The 21,365-nt window shown below is 32.9% G+C and overlaps 1 protein-coding gene across 4 annotated transcripts; it reads right to left on the bottom strand.

The window, feature by feature from the left end:
* Positions 1 to 4,167: 4,167 nt before the first annotated feature.
* Positions 4,168 to 12,127, bottom strand: LOC106772249. Of its 4 annotated transcripts, none has more exons than XM_014658552.2 (11): positions 11,776 to 12,127; positions 10,730 to 10,816; positions 10,465 to 10,593; positions 9,533 to 10,110; positions 9,324 to 9,412; positions 9,108 to 9,211; positions 8,920 to 9,019; positions 7,189 to 7,264; positions 6,970 to 7,084; positions 6,288 to 6,819; positions 4,168 to 5,005 (listed from the first exon to the last, which is right to left on the bottom strand). In XM_014658552.2, exons 1-11 carry the CDS (start codon positions 12,017 to 12,019, stop codon positions 4,501 to 4,503), a joined length of 2,559 nt encoding a protein of 852 aa, XP_014514038.1. In that variant the 5' UTR covers positions 12,020 to 12,127; the 3' UTR covers positions 4,168 to 4,500. The 4 variants fall into 4 exon arrangements, with proteins under 4 accessions (XP_014514038.1, XP_014514023.1, XP_014514030.1 ...); XM_014658537.2 differs by having other exon boundaries at positions 9,533 to 10,377; XM_014658544.2 differs by having other exon boundaries at positions 10,423 to 10,593.
* Positions 12,128 to 21,365: the final 9,238 nt, after the last annotated feature.

Below are 21,365 nucleotides of genomic sequence, written 5' to 3' on the forward strand. Positions count from 1 at the left end.
TTTTAGTAAAAACGTTGCGTTTTGAATTTAAATTATAAATTTTAAATATTAAAAATTAAGCACAGTCAGGTAAGATGACCATAATCTGCCACGTCCAAAGCACTTAACCCTGTCACCAACCCACATGTCAATTTTCTTAACACCGTTCAGCCAACTTCACGGCAAGCCTTCAATTGATTCAAATTTACATAATCAGGGACCAAATCGATACTTTTGAAAATACGCGGACCAAATTGAGACAATCATGCATAAATAGGGATGTCGGAGATGATTAAACCTATATATTTTCAATTAATATTTATTTAAATCAATTATATTAATTCACATATTCATATGAATTTTGTTTAGTTTTATCATATTATTATGTTGAATAGATTTAGAGTCCAAAAAACTTTTTTTAACTGTTTTCACCCATTCGATAGCTAATATTCTCAGTATTTTTTTTCAGTTTATGTTAAATTAATTTAAATCTAATCCAATTTTAAAAAATATGTCATTTTTAAAAATTAATATTAATATCTATATTAGAAATATATAACTATATTATATTTTCAAGATATTATAATATAATAATTGTTTATATAATATATAAAATATTATCATGCATAATTTATTATCAAAGCTTTATAAGATTTTATGATATAATAGTTGATTTATATAATATTTTTAAAATATATTTTTTTATTATTCAAGTAACACAATTTGTTTAATATATATATTTTATTTTTGGTTTAGTAGTTTATAAATACAACATCCACTATAGAAAATACATATTTAATTGTTTGTCGAATTCTTTTATTCACTGTTATATTCATATATTATATAAAGATTCATTAAACTCTTGATAACTTTAAGTGTTAAAAGTCATTATTATTACAAATAGATTCTTCCTTTACATATAATTATTACTCTATGACTTCTCACTACATTGGGAATAGATATACTCATATTGTTCTCATTCACTAGTACAATTTTTTGAAAGTGACAATAGATTATTTTAGTAAATGGATAAAACCATAGGCTTTATCAACTATCACTACACAATAACTGCAAAAGTTTTTTTGGAAAAATATTATATGCAGGCACAGATTACCCTATTGTCGTCCTTAATGGCAGATAATTTATTAACAAAGACTTTGAACAATTTTAAAATTCAGATAAGCTTTTTGATATTCATAAGGAAAATGATATATGAATAACAGTTTGGATAACTGCAAAGGTGTCTAGATTTGATTCGTCCACGTGGAAATTAAAAATAAAATGAAATGTTGATGTGGTGGAAGAGAAAAAGTGATAAATTTTGAATTTTGAATCTGAAATTAATTCACAAACTTTCAAGAGAGTTCGAACCCCATCTGAACTTTCCAGAGTGCTCGCGAACGTCGTGTCAGCACCATCGGCTAGTCACCGTCTCGTAGTCATCATCACCGGAGAGCCACGGTTCATCGGAAGAGGTGTCTTCCCTCCACCCAGTCACCCAGTCCCGACATAGTTCCACTCACGATCGTCCCACCATCGTCGCATAGTTGCGGTGCTAACAACCCACCACCATCGCTGGAGAGCCACCGTCCATCGGAAGAGGCGTCTTCCCTCCACCCACCGACCCACCCAGTCGCGCCTCATTGCCGGCGTAAATCCATTCGTCCGCCGCGGTGTTCTCTCCTCCCAGCCCACCATGCCATCGTCGTTGGAGGACGAAATATACACATTTTCTTCGATCCTCCCAACCTCCCAATACCATCCTAGTGTCGCCGGAGTGTCGCCGGAGCTTCATTGCAGTGCCGCCGGAGTACCTTTATAAAAAGGTATTTTCTTAACTTTTTTCCTCAAGTAGATGATGAATAATTGTGTCTTGCTTTTTCTGTAGAATTTTTTGCAATTGTGGTTTTGTTTCAATGCCTGTGATTTGAGTTAGGAGTATGAATAATTAAGTTGGCTTAGTGAGTGAGGTAAATAGACGAGGAATTTGTATAGGTTTTAATTGTAGGTTAAACACAAGGTGGCACTGCAGATTTACAATTGTAGGTTTTAATTGTATATATGATTTTAATTATTCAAATCATATATAAAAAGTTTCAGGTGGATTGCAGAAGCCCTGAATAATCAGTCTATAAATTTTTCTTTGTCTTCATAATCGGTGATTAGTGCATTGCCACTTGTATATTCTTTCAAGATATGTCTTTCATATAACTATTATTACCTCTAAGTTGTTCCTAATCATTATTCGTTTACCTTGTGTTTAATCTACAATTAAAACCTATATTAATTCCTCATCTATTTACCTCACTCACTAAACCAACTTAATTATTCATACTCCTAACTCAAATCACAGGCATTGAAACAAAACCAAAACCACAAAATAAAATTGCAAAAATTCTACAGAGAAAGCAAGACACAATTATTCATCATTTACCTGAGGAAAAAAGTTGAGAAAATACCTTTTTATCAAGGTACTCCGGCGACACTCCGGCAACACTAGGACGGTACTGGGAGGTTGGGAGGATCGAATAAAATGTGTATATTTCGTCCTCCAACGGTGGCGGCACGGTGGGCTGGGAGGAGAGAAGATGGACGAACAACGTCTAGGGTTTGCCCTTTTTATGCCGGCAATGAGGTGCGACTGCGGCGGGAGTGGGTGGGTCAATGGGTGGAGGGAAGACACCTCTTCCGATGGACAATGGCTCTCTGGTGACGGTGGTGGGTCGTTAGCACGACAACTACGTGACGGTAGTCGGACGATCGCGAGCGAAACTACGTCGGGACTGGGTGGTTGGGTGGAGGGAAGACACCTCTTCCGATGAACGGTGGCTCTCCGGCGACAGTGACTACGAGACGGTGACTACGAGACGGTGACTAGCCGACGGTGTTGTCACGACGTTCACGAGCATTCTAGAAAGTTCAGATGGGGCTCGAGCTCTCTCAAAAGTTTGAGAATGAATTTCAAATTCAAAATTTACCACTTTGCCACCACGTTAGCATTTCATTTTACTTTTAATTTCCACGTGGACGAATCAAATTTAGACACTTGTACCATGTCTAAATGTTGTCCAAAACTGTTGTTCATATATCATTTTCCTATTCATAATGATAATAACTTATGAATTGATCTCGACCTTATATATGAGTTATGGAAAGAAACTCAGGTAAGAGAAGAAGCTATAATAATCAAGCAATGCAACGCTACAATACACGCATAAGAGAAAACATGTCTTTCACAAAAGAGATCTAATTTTACACAAACTTGGTGATGCAAGAAAATACAAGCATGGAAGCAAATTGACCCCAAACTGGGATAACCTCTATTGCAGAGGGGATTCACTCCATAATAAAGCATATGAAGTTGAGAACTTAGTGACAAATTGTTGTTGAGGACATGGAATGAACCACATCCAAAAATTTACTTCGATAATATGATCAAACTTGGATAACAACATATTCACAAGCTAATAGTGAATTGAAATACATCTGATAACTACTTAAAAGCGTCTAAAGTGCAACATAAGCTCAAATGGAAACATATATGAGTACAAAAGCGTTTAGGATTAAAAAACATCCGAGAATTTAAAAATATTCGAGTACCAAAGCGTTTAAAAGTGCTCAATATTGAAAAATGTTTGAGGATTGAAAGATATTTTAAGTATCAAACGTTTAAAAGCACTAAATATTGAAACATATATGAATACCAAAATGTCTAAAAGGCTAAGGATCGAAAAGTATTCAAAGATCAAAAGATTTGAGTACCAAAGCATATAAAAAAATAAAGATTAAAAGATATATGAGAATTAAAAGATACCTAAATACTAAAATTTCTAAGAAAGATATTCAAGTACCAAAACTTTTAAAAGCACTAAAGATTGAATAACATCAAAAGATTGGAAGATATCCGAGAGCATAAACGTCTTGTATAATTGACAAGATTAACACATATAATACACGTTTTGTACCTTAAGATCCAAAAATACAATTATTAAGCTATATAACTTCTATACCGTTATAAAGTTTCACATACCTTGGACATAAATAAAACGTTATAGTATATATTCAACCTTCATTTTAATCATGGTAACGGTGAATCACAATCCAATATCTTTATACAGTTTAAAAATGAAATCACTTATTAAAGTAACACCCTTATTGCAACGGTTCCTAATAAAGAGGGCGTTTGAGTGAGTAATGATCATGATTCATGAAAACTTACACAAAGCATGCTTCAAAAGAAAAGTAGTATCCATGCCGCTTATCTTTTACTCTAAACGCGATGCAGGCATGACAACATGTTGAATTACAACTGGTTATTCCTCAACTACAATTCTTACTAGTATCAATTATACAAACACGGCTTCATGTGAATATGTTGTGATCTTCAAAAGGCAGTCATTAGAACCGCCAATGTCCCTGCATCTGTCTGGTACATATCTCTATTGAAGCACTGAATATAAATCAAAGCTAACCGGCCACTCAACAGCCAATAAGGTTGAAAAATGTTGAGGGTAATAGATATCAGGTCTTGAACTTCTGTGTGAATTTTTGAGTGATTTTCTCAACCCCTTCTCTACAATCACCAGCAACACGCTTTGCACCTTCTTTGATACCAAATCCAACTTCAATAGCACTTTGTTGCAACTCACTGGCTGACTTACCTACCTTTGATATGGAAGCTTCTCCAAATTCTTCAGCTTGTTTTCCTGTTCTGGATGCCCATTCCCTCAATTTTGATATAAATTGGGAGACCAGGTGAATGATTTTGTCAAGTATGTCTCTAGATTTTCCTCTGATATCTGATGCCATTAGTTTGAGCTTGTCCAATAAGTTCTCGGCCCTGTCGACTGTTCCTTGAACCGAAATCTGCTCTGAGGCATTGAGCCATGTAACTCCAGCGGAGGCCTCCTTGCGGAGGTCATCGTCAACTACCACTTTGATCCCATGCCTCTCCCAACGATCTCTAGCCTCCTCTAAGGCTATTGCTTGCTCTCTCACTCGTTTGGCCTCATCCTCTGCCCAAGCCCTGAATCCAAGAATTAACATAACCATTTATTCAGATGGTAATTGGGTAACAACTATCGTTTTATACAAAAAATGAGTTTATCTGAGCCGTTTCATTTCACTACAATAAACAATTGCCAATAAGGCATTTGTCTCACTGGACTAAATATACTGGTAGTGCTAGTAAAATTTCACAAATTCAAGCACATCTATGTTAATTCCGTAAAGCAAATATAAATAGTTGCTAGAGAAAATTACAGTCGCACAAAGGAATGCAGTGTCAGAAAGGAGGGAATGTACGGTGATCATTCGTCTAATTAGTGAATCAGCATAAGTAAGTTGTGTAATTAGTTTTAGTTGGGTTAAAATATATTTCTGATCCCTTCAGGTGCCACTCATTTTCGATTTGGTATTGTACAAAATATGCTCCAGTTTAGTCCATGTAAAGTATACATTAAGGCTGAATAAGAGCAACAACCTATAAGAGGAAAGGTGATGAGAAACAGAAAGGGAACCATTTTGATATTCAGTTTATGAAGTTATTGACACCATATTTAAGAAAGAAGAGAGGGAGAATGATAAGTCATGGGTCACCACAAAATACCATGATAAGATCAAACAGTATAACTATTTTCAATTTAGTCCTTGCTACATGCTACTGCTACATAACCAACATTTTGGAATTTATAATATACACAGCAGCCATTTTCAATTTTATCTCTATGCTGCACAGTAACTCCATACAAAACTTCTAGTCTTAGAAGAAGTTCTACAAATGGCAAGAAAAAAAATTGAGAGCAATTACTCCGTAGAAATTAAATAAAACATTTTCACAAAGCAATTGAAGTTTCATACTTCATTATGACAGTTTCATACAAATATTGAAGTGTGACATATAGGTACCAAAAATTATATATTTGAATCTTTAATGTGCGTACTTCATTAATTCATCATGAACAATAATGGGCCAAGCATATCAAAGTAACAATCGCAGTTGCTTCCTGTAATCTATTAGCTCATTGGCTTGATTTTCTTATTTTTGAAAAGAACATAGAAGAATCTATCAGATTTCATTTTAACATGTTACCTCTATAGGTGGGATTTAAGTCCCTTCAATGTGACTTGATACACGAGATGGAGAGTAATTGCTTAATTAATCCTAGCCCAAGGCAAAAATAAAAGGAAAATAAAATACATTTGTCACTGCTTCTCACCAATCCTATCTACTTTCACCAATCCTACAAAGCTAAAATTGAAAGCTGGTATAACATATTTAGTTGCCCATAAAAGTTTCATGATTTTACCTGGCCATAGACAGGGCTTTACGTTCTACCTCTAGCTCATATTGTAAACGAGCAATCTCCTTGTTTTCAACTTCTGCTTGTTCCCGGAGTTTGTTAATCCTCTCTTTTTCATGTGCTATTTCTACCTTGTCATTCATAAGGATTTGTAATTGATCCTCAACCTCATGCCTTAACTTTGAAAAAACCTCCATTTCTGAGTCAATAGCAGCACGCTCCTTTGTCAATGCAAGGTTATCCTCTTCTCTCTCAGCTCTTAACCTTTCTAACTCGAGTCTTGCCTGCTCAGCCATTTTTTCAACAGCATTGATCTTTTCCCTCTCTAATAAAAGCTCCTGCTCAAAACTTGCATTGATATCCTTCTCTACCTGAGCTACTAAAGCACTATGAGCAGCAACAGCATTTTCAGCAATAGATTCTGCTTCGATGCGTGCAAGCTCTTCACTAACTATTTCAGAAGCTTCTCCAGTAGCTAGAGCCATAGCTGCTTGAGCTTTTGTAACTGGCTTATCTGGCTGGAACAATCTTGTATAACCTGAAATATCACAGCCCCAAAAATACAAGAATATCGAAAATTAAAAACCAAAAACAGATTAGAAATAACTGGGAAAAAAGAAACAGTAAATAAATTATATGAAAGTGAATCAAAATTCACAATCAAGCATATGATTAAGCATATTTTTACCAAAAGCAAGAGCTATTATTCCATGCTCGCCAGCAGATAGATCAGCTACTAGGGCAGGGCATGCATTAGGATGTATCTTATCAGTGTCCAGAAAACCAGAAAGTTGGTACAGTGTCTGTTCATCAGTCAAGGAATTAGAACAACACATTCATTATTTCAATTAAGTTGGAATTAAGAAGATAGCTTAAACATATCAGACAGAGAAACAAGTTGAGCAACCTTTCTGTCAGCTTCTGGAAGCTGTCTTTTCTCCAGGGCCATTTTCCAACTGACAAGATCTTGACGCGATAAAGGACTGCCAAAAATAACATAAAAGGAGATCACAAAAGTAGCCTACAGCATACAAAATTAAAACCACGTCTCAAACAGAAGGTTGTGCAACTGCACACTAACTAAGAAAAAATGAGATGAAATATTAAGTCTAAGGCTTAACCCCTGTTTACATTGAGTTTTTTTCTGTGATTCTAGTTTTTTTTTTTTTTCATTCAAGTCCGAATTTTCATTAGTTTTGTTAATTAAGTATGCCATGTGTCAATCGGTAGTATTTTTGTTATTTGTTTTATAATTTTTTAATTTTTTTTCACTTTTTATTTTTTTAATACTTTCCAATTTGGTTCTTATATTTGATATTTTTATTCAATTCAGTCTTAATTTTTTTGTTAAAATAGTGTAATTTTTCCCTTTTCAAATTGAGACCAAATTTAATTTTTATATAAATGTTATTGATATTTTTATTAACTAGTATTTCTAGAATTATTTTTAAACCAACTCTGATAATTATATAGTTAGAGTTGTTTTTTGGGTACATATTGTACCATTTGTATTTTGTTTACTGATGATCAAAACTAGAAATAATTCTTTTATTTCGTTAACCACTCATGATTTGTTATGTACTTCAAGTAACGTTTAATTATTCTTCCTACAATTTTAATATAGTAAGGCCCAAAAAAAATTTGGTCCTAGTTTGTGAATACTGTATATTATCCTTAATAATTTTTCTATTTCGGATTTTATTTTTTATTTTTGGTGGTTAATAAATTTTTACATTTTGTTTTTTATTCTCAATAAATTTTTTTTTCTCATTTTGATTTCATAGTTTTATTTATTATCCATTGATATCTTTTATGCGACTTATTTGTTAAGTGATTATGTGAATGACTTAGTTGTAATGTGTTTATTTTAGATTGTTTAATTCTCATTTCAGCTATTTAACATCTTGTTTCATTGAATATATATATATATATATAGATATATATTATTATTAAAATTTTCATTCAGGTGATCAAACACTGAGAAAATTAATAAAAATAATACATGTAAGTCACTAACCTTTTAAAAAGGAAAAACATATGTATTTCTTTTAATATTTCTGAAATTATTTTTAATACGTCTATCACTTCAAACTCAGTATATTTGAAATTATTTTTTAACCAACTCTTAGTGTATCGTTAGAATATAATTATTAGAGTTGGTTTAAAAATAATTTCAGAAATACTAACTAATAAAAATATCCATATAACATTTATATAAAAATTAAATTTAGTCTTAATATTGAAAGGGATAAAATTGTTTTATTTAAAAAAAAATAGAACTGAATTGAACAAAAATAATAAATATAAAGACTGAATTGAAAAAATAAAAATAAATAAATAATTTAAAATACTAGCAAAATAACCAATGACCGACACATGACATATATTGTTTATATGAAGGTAACTATTTAAACAACGTTATAAAAAGGATTTAATTGAACAAAATTAATAACAATTAGAACTTTGATTAAAAAAAACTAGGATCACATTGAAAAAACTAGACCAAAACAAGGACCAAAGTACGATGTAAGCCTAAGTCTAAAGTTCCATCGCAATAATTTTGTATGATGATTGTACATTGCATAGATACAAAAAAATGCACTCACAGATTACATATCCAAATTCAGAAAGAACGTACCTTCCAGGGGAGAAGTAAAATGGACTATCATCTTCATCACCAGACAATTGTATATCTTGTCTTGAAAGCCTGCTCTCAATAAGTCCAGCTTCTGCCAAGCCTGAAAATTAATATTGGATCTTCTTTAGGCAAAATATGAATATGGCAACAAGTTGTAATGTTAAAAAATTATGAAGTCACGTACTGACCTTGAATGGTAGAAAAATCAGGATCGTCCGGGGTGACATCGTCAAATGCAAGCTCAGTAACATTGTCTATGTACATGGCCGGATACACTTTCGAAACAGTGCTCCTAACAAATTACCAGAAAAACACATGTAATGCCAAGAAGTATTACATATTACATATATAACAACACATTTGGTCATTCACACCAAATGTAAAAGGAACAAATAAACTACTACCTTGAAAGAGTGCTGCTAGCAGACACCAACCAGCGAGCATATTCTCGACGAGTACATAAATCACTAGGTTGAACATCAGGCTCAATGACCTAAGAATGTAAAAATATGCAAGTGAACAATAACAAGTGAATTAAAAACTAGAATTAAATTATAAATGCAAAGGGTATTATAATCACCTTGATACATGAAAATAAAAAACAAATAACTACCTTTAAAACTTGTAGTGCAGCTAGTGCTTGCCCCTGGACTTGATCAACAGCTGCAGGAACTAAAACCTTTCCAGGAAACACTTGTGCATTTGCAGAAACTACTGATGGAGCGGGAATACCAGGAACAGAGAAAAAGGATCTAAAATTTGGAGATTCAGATTTAACTTCATCAACCTCATAATTATCATTCATAACCTTCTCATCTACCAGTGCATTGGCTGATAATAAAACAGGTGATTCTTCAAACACATCATTTCCAGGAATGCTCCACTCTTCGAGGGATGGCTCATTTCCCTCAGCAGAGACCTGTGGAATTTTGTTCAGATCAAGGCTTTCTTTCTCTGAAGCTGACAGAATATTTTCTTCAACAGCTTCATTGAAAAACTTATGATCTGAAATCGTGTTATTTGACTCGGGACTGACCACAACACTAACAATTTCAGTCTCGTTATCAGCACCTGAACTAGAATAGGTTTCGCTAAAACCAAAAGTAACACTTCCACTTGAACTGGTTATTTCATCATGCTGAACAGCATTAAGGTGTGGTGGTTCAGCACCATCGTAGTTGGGCAGATCTCCTGGATCAACATTGAATAGGTTTTCTTTAAGATTGGCAGTAGATTCTGCTGTATCTACAGCAGGGTTGCTATCAAAATCTCTAAATCCATTAGCATTAAAAGAATCAACAGTATTTTCAGATTCAAGTGAGACTGGGCTTTTACTGGCAAAAACTAACTTGTTATCAAAAGCTGACTCATGCCGTAAGTCTTCTTGAACAAATATATGTTTAGTGGCATCATCAACATCAACGGAGGGGTTTTTACTATCATATATCGACTGGGATCCTATATCAGAATCATCAACAATACTATAGTCACGGTAAATATTACCCGACTCAGAAGATGAATAATCATTGGACATATCTATCTGACCTTCTATTTTATCATTTCCTTGCTCCACCTTATCAACATTTGTTTGTTCTGTTGTTTCATTATTATGATCATCAGAAGACAAAACTTCCTCCTGCTGGGTAGTCAAGGGCTTCATGTGCTGCTCTGGTCCTGTATCCAGCCATACACATTCCAGTTTCGAACAGAGAAATTTAGTTAAACAGAAGACAAATTAATTCACTCACATGAAAGCATTTCACGTAACTTAATGATTATGACACGAGATAAGCAAGCAAAGACAACTTACTGGAACCGGTTTGTTTGCCCAGAGATAAGGCAGCAAAGGTAAGCCCTGAAAGGAGAAGCACTCCAGCCAATCCTACTCCCACAACTCCTGAAAGCAAACTACTTCAAAAGTGTTATTAAGTAATGTGAAATTGCTAACACTTCACAAAACACAATTGACATTTCAGTAATTCACATCCCACTGTCCCAATTTCCGAACCATGTTTATTAGTACTTACATGCAATCCAAATGCACCAAGTCAATAACCCAATCAAATTCAAGTGCAATCATGAACGAAAAAATCCATCATGTTTAATATATAACAGAACCCACAAGTAATTTCAAACTATCCTCAACAACAACTACCAAATAATGAGTTTAATTTAATGCACTGTCAATGTTGGCATGCCTTCTAAAATAATCACTACAAAGTTATTTGCAATTATATGACAATGAAAAACTTCACAAAATATTTTCATATTGTCCGTGCATACATTATCTACTCAAATAATAATAGTTTCAAACTACGTTCCATGACTTACAAATTGCTACAAACAGTCAACAGTTTTAACATACATGATGCAATTTATGATTGGCCAATATTGTAAAAACTGTTACACCACCAACGTATTCTAACGTAATACTTATAAATTTTTAACCTTTTATTTAGTCTTACATGATTTCCTTACTATACTTAAAATAGCAAATATCTTTACTAGTTTGCATCATCATCGAATCATCACTAACACCGGCCATTCTTGAAAACTTTATAGAAAAAGAAGGTATAATTTAATTAAATTTAAATAAAAATGTTATATCCAAGTTATGTCAAACATCCCTCCAATACTAAAAAAAAATAAGACAAAGAAAAAAGAGAGAGTAGGTTAAAAGGTTTTAACATACGCCTTTAAAACATGCATATCGGTAATCGAAACATCCATGCATCATAAGGATTACCAATGGGAAAACTTCAAGTTATTTCATTATTTTGCAAAATAAAAACGGATAACTAAATTAAACAGTGACCAATTGCGAACGATGAATACAATTTTGGAGAACGCACTCACCTCCATAGGACTCCTTCTTGTCGTTCTGTTGCTCGGCGTCGGTGTCGGACCAGCCGGAGAAGCCGTCGAGGTTTAGCCCGGACCCAGTCCACTCCGAGGCGGCACCGTCCCGCTCGGCGCGTAGAGGGCGAACGCGATTCATTTTGAGGTTGCGCATTCGCAAGTGCGGGGTAAGGGGGAATTTGGGTGCGGCGAAGGCCAATCGAAGCTGGAGGGAGGTGGGGGAGCACGTGAAGGAAGCCATTCCGTTGCGACGATGAAAGAGAGAGAAAGTGGTTAGAGAGATGGATAAAAGGAGGGTGTGAAGAGTGAAAGAAAATAGCTTTTGCGTTGGAATTTTGGGATTTGTGATCCTCTTCTCTGTCTTTTGTAGTAAAGGAATTTTGATTTCTGGGAAACTAAATAGATCTTTTAGTTTAAAAAGAAAATAGATTTCTCCAAAATTATTTTTTAACTTCTCCGTAAATTTGATAAATTTTAATAAAATTTTTATTAAATTTTTGTAATGTTTTGGACATCAATCTAAGTGAAAAAGTAAATAGATTTTTAGGTTAAAAAATAGATTTTTCCAGAAAAATTTTACTTAAACTAAATTTTAACTTCACCATAAATTGAAAAATTTTAATAGAATTTTTATTAAATTTTTGTAATCTATTTACTTTTTAGAAACTTAAAAATTTGTAATTAAGTATGTGATGTTAGATTTTTTTTTTTATTAAGTATGTGGCATCATAGTTTATATTATTCTATTAATTTTGTAAATATCATTGCATAATATTTTGGTATAAGAAACTATTACCCCAATATTCTTATAAGATTTAATATATTAAATGAAAATTATTTTTAAAATTAATTTATAATATTCATTCAATTAATTAAAATAATAAGGAAAGATCTCGCCATTATATCATTATGTTATGTTATAACAAAATAGTATGTAATAACATATATGAAGATATGGTAGAACACTTCACAAAATTAAGAAAAAAAAAATCTAAGAACGGCAATTCAATTAAAAGGTCTTAATTTTATTTTTTTTATTCATAAAAATTCTCAAATATAAAAAAATAAATAAAACTTGATTAATCCATAATTATTTTACTTGTTACCAAAACTACTCAGTAACACTTCATAGATAAGTTAAATACAGAGTGAAATAACTTCATTAAGTTAACAATTAATCAATAATAACACAAAAATACAAAATTAACTATTTATTGTGTATTAAATATAAATGACACTATTTTCTTTCAAATAAAAATTAATACTATTGGTTGAAGAGTAATAAATAATTTATCAATCTATTTATTTGTCCTGAAAAAAGACTTATTTTTAAGTAATTTTTACATTAACAGAAATTGAAATGTTTGGTTTACAATCAAAATATTTTTTATTAAATAATCTCCTTTTTTATCTTTTGTTATTTCGATTTACCATCTTATATTATAACTTGTGGAAAAAAAAATACTATTAAAATACTATTAAAATGAATATCACATATATGATAAATTAATTATTATAAGAAACAAACTTAAGAAAGACAACATCTACATTTGTAGATTCGTCCAACTTCTCTACTGAATCCCTTTGATTGCCTATTGCGGAAGCAATTGAAACAAATGTCTTCCTAAGCTCACACCAATTAAGTGATCATCGCAAAAGAGAAAACATACAAGGATAGACAAACACAGAAGCAAGGGTGAGCTACATAAACAAAATTATTCATATTATGCAATTATATGTTACCATTAGTTTGAATTATAAACAGCACAATATACACAATTTAACCATGCATCAACTACTCAACATGACTCATTCGAATTTGTATAAATGTCGAACTATTGGTAGTCTTTTCACTTGTATAGTTCAGCTGGCACTTCCCAACACTATACAAGGTTAGTCTTTATACCAGTCTATGGCTAAACTCTAAGCCAATAAACAAGAACCTCCTGCTACTCTCACCACAGGCATCATTCTTCTTTATTTGAGCATGAATGATCCTTAGAGTGTCGGAATAGACTTACTATTTCAAAGCTCCATACATTTATACAAGACAACAACAAATCCTCTACCATCACTTCCAACCATCTCACCTTGAGATTTCCAAATCATACTCAATTATATCATCTTGATTCACAATTATATTCTTACAACCCACACAAGTCTAATATGTAAACTTACATGACACTCTGTCAAGCAAACACATTAATCAATCCAAATCGCATGAAATCCTTCCATATACATTACCAGACAATAACAGTCCCAGAAGAACCATTAAACAACAAAAACCCCCGTAACTCATACTTAGACAAAGAAAATGGCTTTGAAACCACCACCAACAGTTTAAGAAAGGTCCAAAACCCTTAAAACAACCTAAAGAACATCAAAAAATGATACCTGAAACCCCAAAAATTGTCTTGGATGATTTTCCGACGACAATAATCGATTATTTACAAGGGCTTTAAAGAAAATATGACTTTTTGACTAGAATAATCGATTATTAAGTGAGATAATCGATTATTCTTATCAGTTTTTTACAACAACCTGACTTTTCTGGTTTTGGTGCATCTTAGACATACCCAATTGATCAATTTAAAATTTGTAACACTAATATTGATATGAAACATGTTTATAGATGAAAGTAAAGTATTGCATTGGTCATTTGGGTAGGAATTAGATGTACTAAACCAACTCAATAATGCAAAACCCCTAAAATGGACTAAAACCAACCTAAGATGTAACTTTCACCTTCATGACAAAATTTTCACTGGTTTGAACCTTTAACTCGTGATTTAGACCTAATTAAACTTGTCTAGGTGATTTCAAACATTCCTACGATGAATCTAAAGTGGTTACGACTCAAATTCAATTCTAAAAGACTAAATTCCCCAACTTAATGACCTTACACCAATTCTACCACTTCTAACCTGTTTTAGACCAGTTCAACACTTCAAACAAGTCACAATTGACCTATTTGAACTACCCAAACAGCCCAAGTGTACTCAAAACCCCAATTACTCAAAATTACCACCTCACTTTCTCTAAATAACCTAAAACAATCCCCAAAACACTTGACTTTCTATCTAAGCAATGCTACAATAGAATTCTCACTCAAAACACTTCCACATACACAATTTCAGCATTCCAAATCATCCAAAACAGTTTATAGTCATCAAATTCCAGATTCACAGATTCAAAACTTCAATACATGCAACTTAAGTTACTAAAACCTAATTTATGCCTCCAACAACATACCACTTCAAAATTTATCATGCATTCACATCACACGATTAAAATAAAGAATATAACTAGCACCCCTTACCTTGCAACTTCACAACTCAGTTCAAGACCAGTCTCTATAGTACCAAGAGTCGCACAGAACCTAGACAACACCCTACAAACCATAAAGTTGTGATCAAGAACAACTCTTAGAGCTAGGGTTTGACAGAGATTGGAAGAAAGAAAGCAAAAGACACATGCAACCAGCAGATTGCATGGTATAGGCTTTCAAAACAGTGGAGAAAGAGCAAGAACAACTTACTCACTAAAATCAGAGAATGATCGGTTGATTAGGAAGTCCTCTACACCGTGGATGCTTGAACACCACTTAAACAAAAATCCAACAACTTTGTGAAAAGATTTGATAGAGAGAAGACAAAGAAAAAGGAGGAAATGAGTTCTAGCAAGATAAGCTGAATATACACAAATGAACGAGGATGTTTGTAAAACTTTATTTATGTTGTCTGTGTGATTTAATAATAAAGAAACCTAATGCCATTAATGTAATACATTTATTTAGGTCCTCACACATGTTGCGTGACAAAAAATAGAAAAACTCTTTTTTCTGCTTCTACTTTTTTTTTTTATTATAAGTTTATTCGTATTAATAATCATAAGAAATGATTATTCAATTAATTTATTTTCTTAAAAAGTATATAGATGTAGCATATAAACATTGTTAATTTAAGAATAACAGAACAGCTTTTTAAATCAAATTAGTATATTTATTGAATACTATATTTTGTAGTATTAAAAAAATGTTGGAATTGCCAAAAAAATATTTATGTCTATTTAAAAAAAAGTCCTTTTCTTTTTGCATTGGCTAATATAGCTGGCCCTTATAGGTTGTGCAGAGAGACAGAGAAAAAGAATAAAATATGTGACCAACAGAATCATAAAATTGTTTAATAAAAACTAAAAAAATAATTATTTTAATTATTAGTAAAATATAAATATTAAATCTATAAAAATATATTTATAAACAATAACTATAAAAAAAGCAGTTACAATATTTAAAAGGCAAAATAATTAATATGTAACAATTCGAAATTTTTTTTCTACATAATTGATACAAAAATGGATTTAGCCATTTAGAGAATAACCAAAATACATATATATAAAGGAAAGAAATGATAGCCATTCAACAAAAGTAACTCAAATTAAAGTATATAGTTATCTAAAGTTTTTTCAAGATAATAAATGACTAAAACACATATTTTACATACATTATTACATTCAACAAAAAAAAACATGAGAAGATTTAAAACAAAACTATCTTCCAATATATTGGTTTTTACTTTCAACTCTTTGAAACATTTTTGCTCACACTATAATGACAATTATTGAAAAAAAAAACAAAAGTAAACAACCACAAATCAAAAGAAGATAAGATAATGCAGATAATAACAAATATAAACCGTTCATAATTTAATATTTCAAACTCATCCAGCTAAAGACATAACATTCCTAACTAATATCATCATGTAAATTCATCAACATAGAGACAAAAATAATACTAGATTCAATATCCAAATTTATGTATTAACTCAGATTATATCCACCTCCAATCTACCAGCTGTCCCCAACAAATCATCCTCATTAACCAATTCACCCTTACTAACCAACCCACCCTCAGTTAACAACTGCACCCCTACTTCAACCTCATTATGCACTTCAACCTCGTCCATATTTCCTTCACCACTACCTTCACCACTCGAACTAGGTGCTTCAGCTTCACAAAGAAAATCAATTTGGTTCACATCATGTTCTACAACCTTTGCATGGTCCACGCCATGTACAACATACAAGTCAACTTTCCCTAAAAAGTTTGCCACCTTCATCATATTTATTGTTCCTTTATCATCATACAGTTTATGTAACACATGTTGCTGATGAAGGTTGAAAAACAGTTATTTTCATATGTCAATTTGGACCAAATTACACCCTTTACTACTTGGAATGAGCTCAGAATCAAGCAAAACTCAATAAATGAGTCTGGAGAGAGTCAAAAGNTNTTTTTAGNNATTTTANGCTTATTTTGCATTGTTTTGTAGCTAATTTGAGAAAAGTAAGAATGGAGTTAAAGTTACAGGTCGTTGACTCAAGAAGAGAGCAGAAAAATGAAGATTTGAAGAGTCGATGCACCGCCCAAGCACACTTAAACCACTGGGTGGTCCAGGACGAGAAGTAAGCATGGAAATGGGCACTGAGGGAAACCGTCGGGCGGTGGCGGCAGGTTATGGGAAACCGCCGGACGGCACACTTAAATCGCCCGGCGGTGGCTCGCTGGACTTGGGCTTGTTTTTGACGCACTCCTCACCTATAAATACCCCCATTACGAATTCAGAGTCATTCTTTTGACAGGGGAGAACGACCAGACCTAATTTTGCTCTCTGGAGAGGATCTCTTGGATGCTTAGGCTCCTTTTCATCTTTTCTAGGGTTTGCTCTTCCATTCTTCTCCCATTTTTCATCTAGTTTCACCATGTCTATGGTGAACTAAACCCTATTGTTGTTGGGGAAAACAATGTAATCTTTTGATGCTCTCTATTATTGAAACTATTGAATATTTATATGGTCTCCATATGTTTTGATTGATTATTGTTGGGTTATCATCTGTGCTTAAGGCCTTTATCGTTTAACTCATTCGATATATTGATGTTTGTCGTTATTGATATGGGAACGTACAGTAATGACATGAACTGGTGAGTATTCTCTTGATTTTGCAATACCACCTAGGGATAGGGGTAGGACGATCAATTGCGCTAACTTCTGTTTATAATGCGGTATTAATTACTAGGGGAGGCTAGGGATAGCAAGCCAGTAATTAGTATTAGGCCCTTTTCGCCAAGGGATCGGGTTAAGGGAGGCTAAGAAAGTCGCATAACAATTTAATCAATATAATATTCAAGGGTAGTATGTAAGAGAGAGCGGAATAGATGAAATTGTTGTTAGAATCGGCTGCAGCGGAATTGTTAGCGTGGAATAACAAACCAAGAGGGTTTTTAAAACAAACGCGTGCCTTTTAATTTCTACTCAATTTAACTTACTACGCAAATAATAAATATAAATAAAAGAGTAAGGTTGAGAGAAATTTGCACAGATAATTTTATACTGGTTCAGATCTTACCAATCCTACGTCCAGTCGCTTATCTCAAACCAAGATAAAAAGTTCACTAAGCACAAAACAATTACAAATTACAATCACAAAGAAACAATTTGTAAGAGTTTAGAAACCACCTTTCTTGATACCACAAGAGATGAACCTGCACCTCCTTTGAATCTTCACAAAGGATGAGACACCTCCTCCGAATACTTCACGAAGGATGAAACACCTCCTTCGAATACTTCATGAAGGATGATCCTCCTCCACACACCTCCTCAGGCACACCAAGGATGAACCGGCTATTTCCTCTGTCACCGTAGTAGCACTTCACCAGCTCCACAGACAAGAGTTTCACAAGCCGAACAAGAACACACACTTCTCAAAGAGTTCTGAGTGTTTTAGCGCAAGGGAAGAGTTGCTTTTGAAGGAAACAGTGAGCCAATTTATAGACTCAGACCAATACTCTTCCATTCTACGAAACTGGCCATTTAACGCATTTAATCGATTAATATTAGTGTTAATCGATTAAAATAAGTACAACGACTAGTTTTTCAAATCAGAAACCTCCAACGGCTAGTATTAATCGATTATTCTCAGGATTAATCGATTAATTAATCGATTAAAACTTGCTTTAATCGATTATTCCAAAGCTGATTGGGTTCTGGCTTTTGTAGCAATTTTAATCGATTATATCAGAGATTAATCGATTAAAACGGGGAAGTTTTGATTCTAAACAACAAATACAAAATATAAAGGTACAAGAATCAAAACCTACTACAAATCTAAGTCCTAAACAATTAAACTACAATTATTACAAAAGCTTTTCATAACAAAAATAAGTCTTCAAAGGATCTTCATGAATCTTGATAAATCTTGACTTGATTTGGGCATCATCAAAACTTCATCTTCACCATTTTTCTAACAATTGTTAGTACCCAACAACATTCATTCCTCCATTGTTTTCGTTTGTCAATTGAATCAACTTTATCTTTGCATGTTAATATATTTTATCTCAAAACCAATTTATTAATTTTTATTTTTCAAGTCTTATTATTTTAATTCACGCGAACGAGAAAGCCATACGAGCCTCTTGGGAAAAACGATACTTGGTCTTACCATTTATATTACTTGTACGATTTGGTACACTTGCCAATTTGTCAACAGTTGCACGCTGTAATATAACTCTTTCACTTGAAGGTATCCCAGATCTTTTAGTGCACCTAGTATTTCAAATAAAGTCCATTTATCAGGATCAACGTTCCAATAAGCAATCTCTCCATCTGTATACTTAAAGGGGTATTTTGTTATCAAGGTCCCACCGTGGTGGACCACTACCTCAGACCTTTCTGGAGACATCTGAATCCCTACAACTCTAATGTAAAGGGGGACCACTATGAACACCAAAAGACGACAATCTTGCACACTGTCTTCCACAACCCAAAAGCCGACAATTATAATCATATTTAAAACACAATACACAACGTATTACAAAACAACTCAACAGAAAATATTTAAACAACAACTTTATACCCTCAAAATCATCGTCAATCGAAGAAAATACCTATATTTAACATAAAATCAAATTAAACCTTAACCCCCAAATAAAACAACAATAACATCAACTAATTAGGCTTAAATTAGGACCACTTACCTCACGTACGTACGATGTTCCACTTACACCTTCAAGGAATCAACAACCATCACCAGTTTCATAACAATGTTGAACCCAGAAAATGGCGAAATCACTTTTAGATAAGGGTATTTTACTTTAACCCAAACTTAACCTATTTTACGTCATTTTTTTTCTTAAATATTTACACATTAAAATGACTTCACAGCGCCACATAAGCATCGACGTAAACAACTCATTGAGATTTCGCCACGCTAGCATTTGTACCGTTATGATTTTAACGGCGTCTATGAAAAGGACCATATTTGAACATCTTTTAATGAAATATGGGACTTCAGTGAACTTTTTTCAACGGTGGGATCATTTTAAACCAAACCCCCAAAAGAAGGGACCGAATTATGTATTAAACCTAAAAACATTCTTAAGCTTTTCATAAGACGAGATCATAAGAAAGTGATAATATATTAATTAAAAAAAATGTTCTCAAGACAATTTTTGCAAACAATTCTATAAGACAAACATGCATAAGGGAAACTAAAAGACATTTGAATTTTATATTGACAGTGGTTCGAAGTGTAAGTGGATTTGATGACATGAAGACATTGGTGATGTGAGGTGGTTTGTGATTCCTCTTGGCTGGTGCTACACTTGCGATGGTGGTGGAATCTGATGTATCAGGATGGTGAAGGAATGAAACTACTTCGATGGTGGCTCCTATGATGATTGACAACGTGGTCCAATGGCAGCGTCACATGACCACGTAGGCATATGTGTAAGACGACCATGTAAGCAACAATCTAACAACTCATTAAAACACTACCAACATGTATAGTCTCCAGTTAACAATTTTACACTGTCATGAAAAATGATCTAATTGAACATAAATTATGAAATTTGAAACACATTGAATACTAAAAAAAATAGTTCCACATTAAATAAAATATTCAACGAAAGTAGGATGAAATGAGTATTTAAACCTTCCTTTTTACATAAATGGAGCCATATAATTTTATAATAATTAAAAATAAAATAAGAACTATATTTATTTTTAGGCACTGAAACTTCATTTTGAATAGTAATTTTTTTATTGAAGAGTAAAAAATAATTCAAATTAATTATAGTTATACTTATTAATTACGATCTTACAATGCATAATCTTCAATTTGTGATAAATCAACCCTAAGCAATTTCACCATTGCTATTTATTTAATACACGTAGGTAGTTGATAAAATAAATATTGTATCAATTGACATATACTAAGTAAATTATATGTTTTTGACCATTTAGAAAAACATTTTCAATTGATAAAGATAAACTCATGCATATTTGTCCAATGTCTTCAACATTCAAGGTTGTGGTAAAATGGCATGTTGTCCAAACATTTACATATTCTTAAATTGATCACATGGAACTTTCATTTGAAAAAACTTCTTAAGATGTTATCAATATGATCATGGTTTTCACAATGTTTGTCTAATAAGTGAAGCACGTTCAATATGGTTTGTGATGACATACCTCATAGCCATCCCAAACACATTCAAGAAGAGCTAAAGTTATTTATGCAAGGTGTGAAGC

Source organism: Vigna radiata, chromosome 1 (assembly GCF_000741045.1).
Source record: "Vigna radiata var. radiata cultivar VC1973A chromosome 1, Vradiata_ver6, whole genome shotgun sequence".
NCBI classification, from domain to species: Eukaryota; Viridiplantae; Streptophyta; class Magnoliopsida; order Fabales; family Fabaceae; genus Vigna; species Vigna radiata.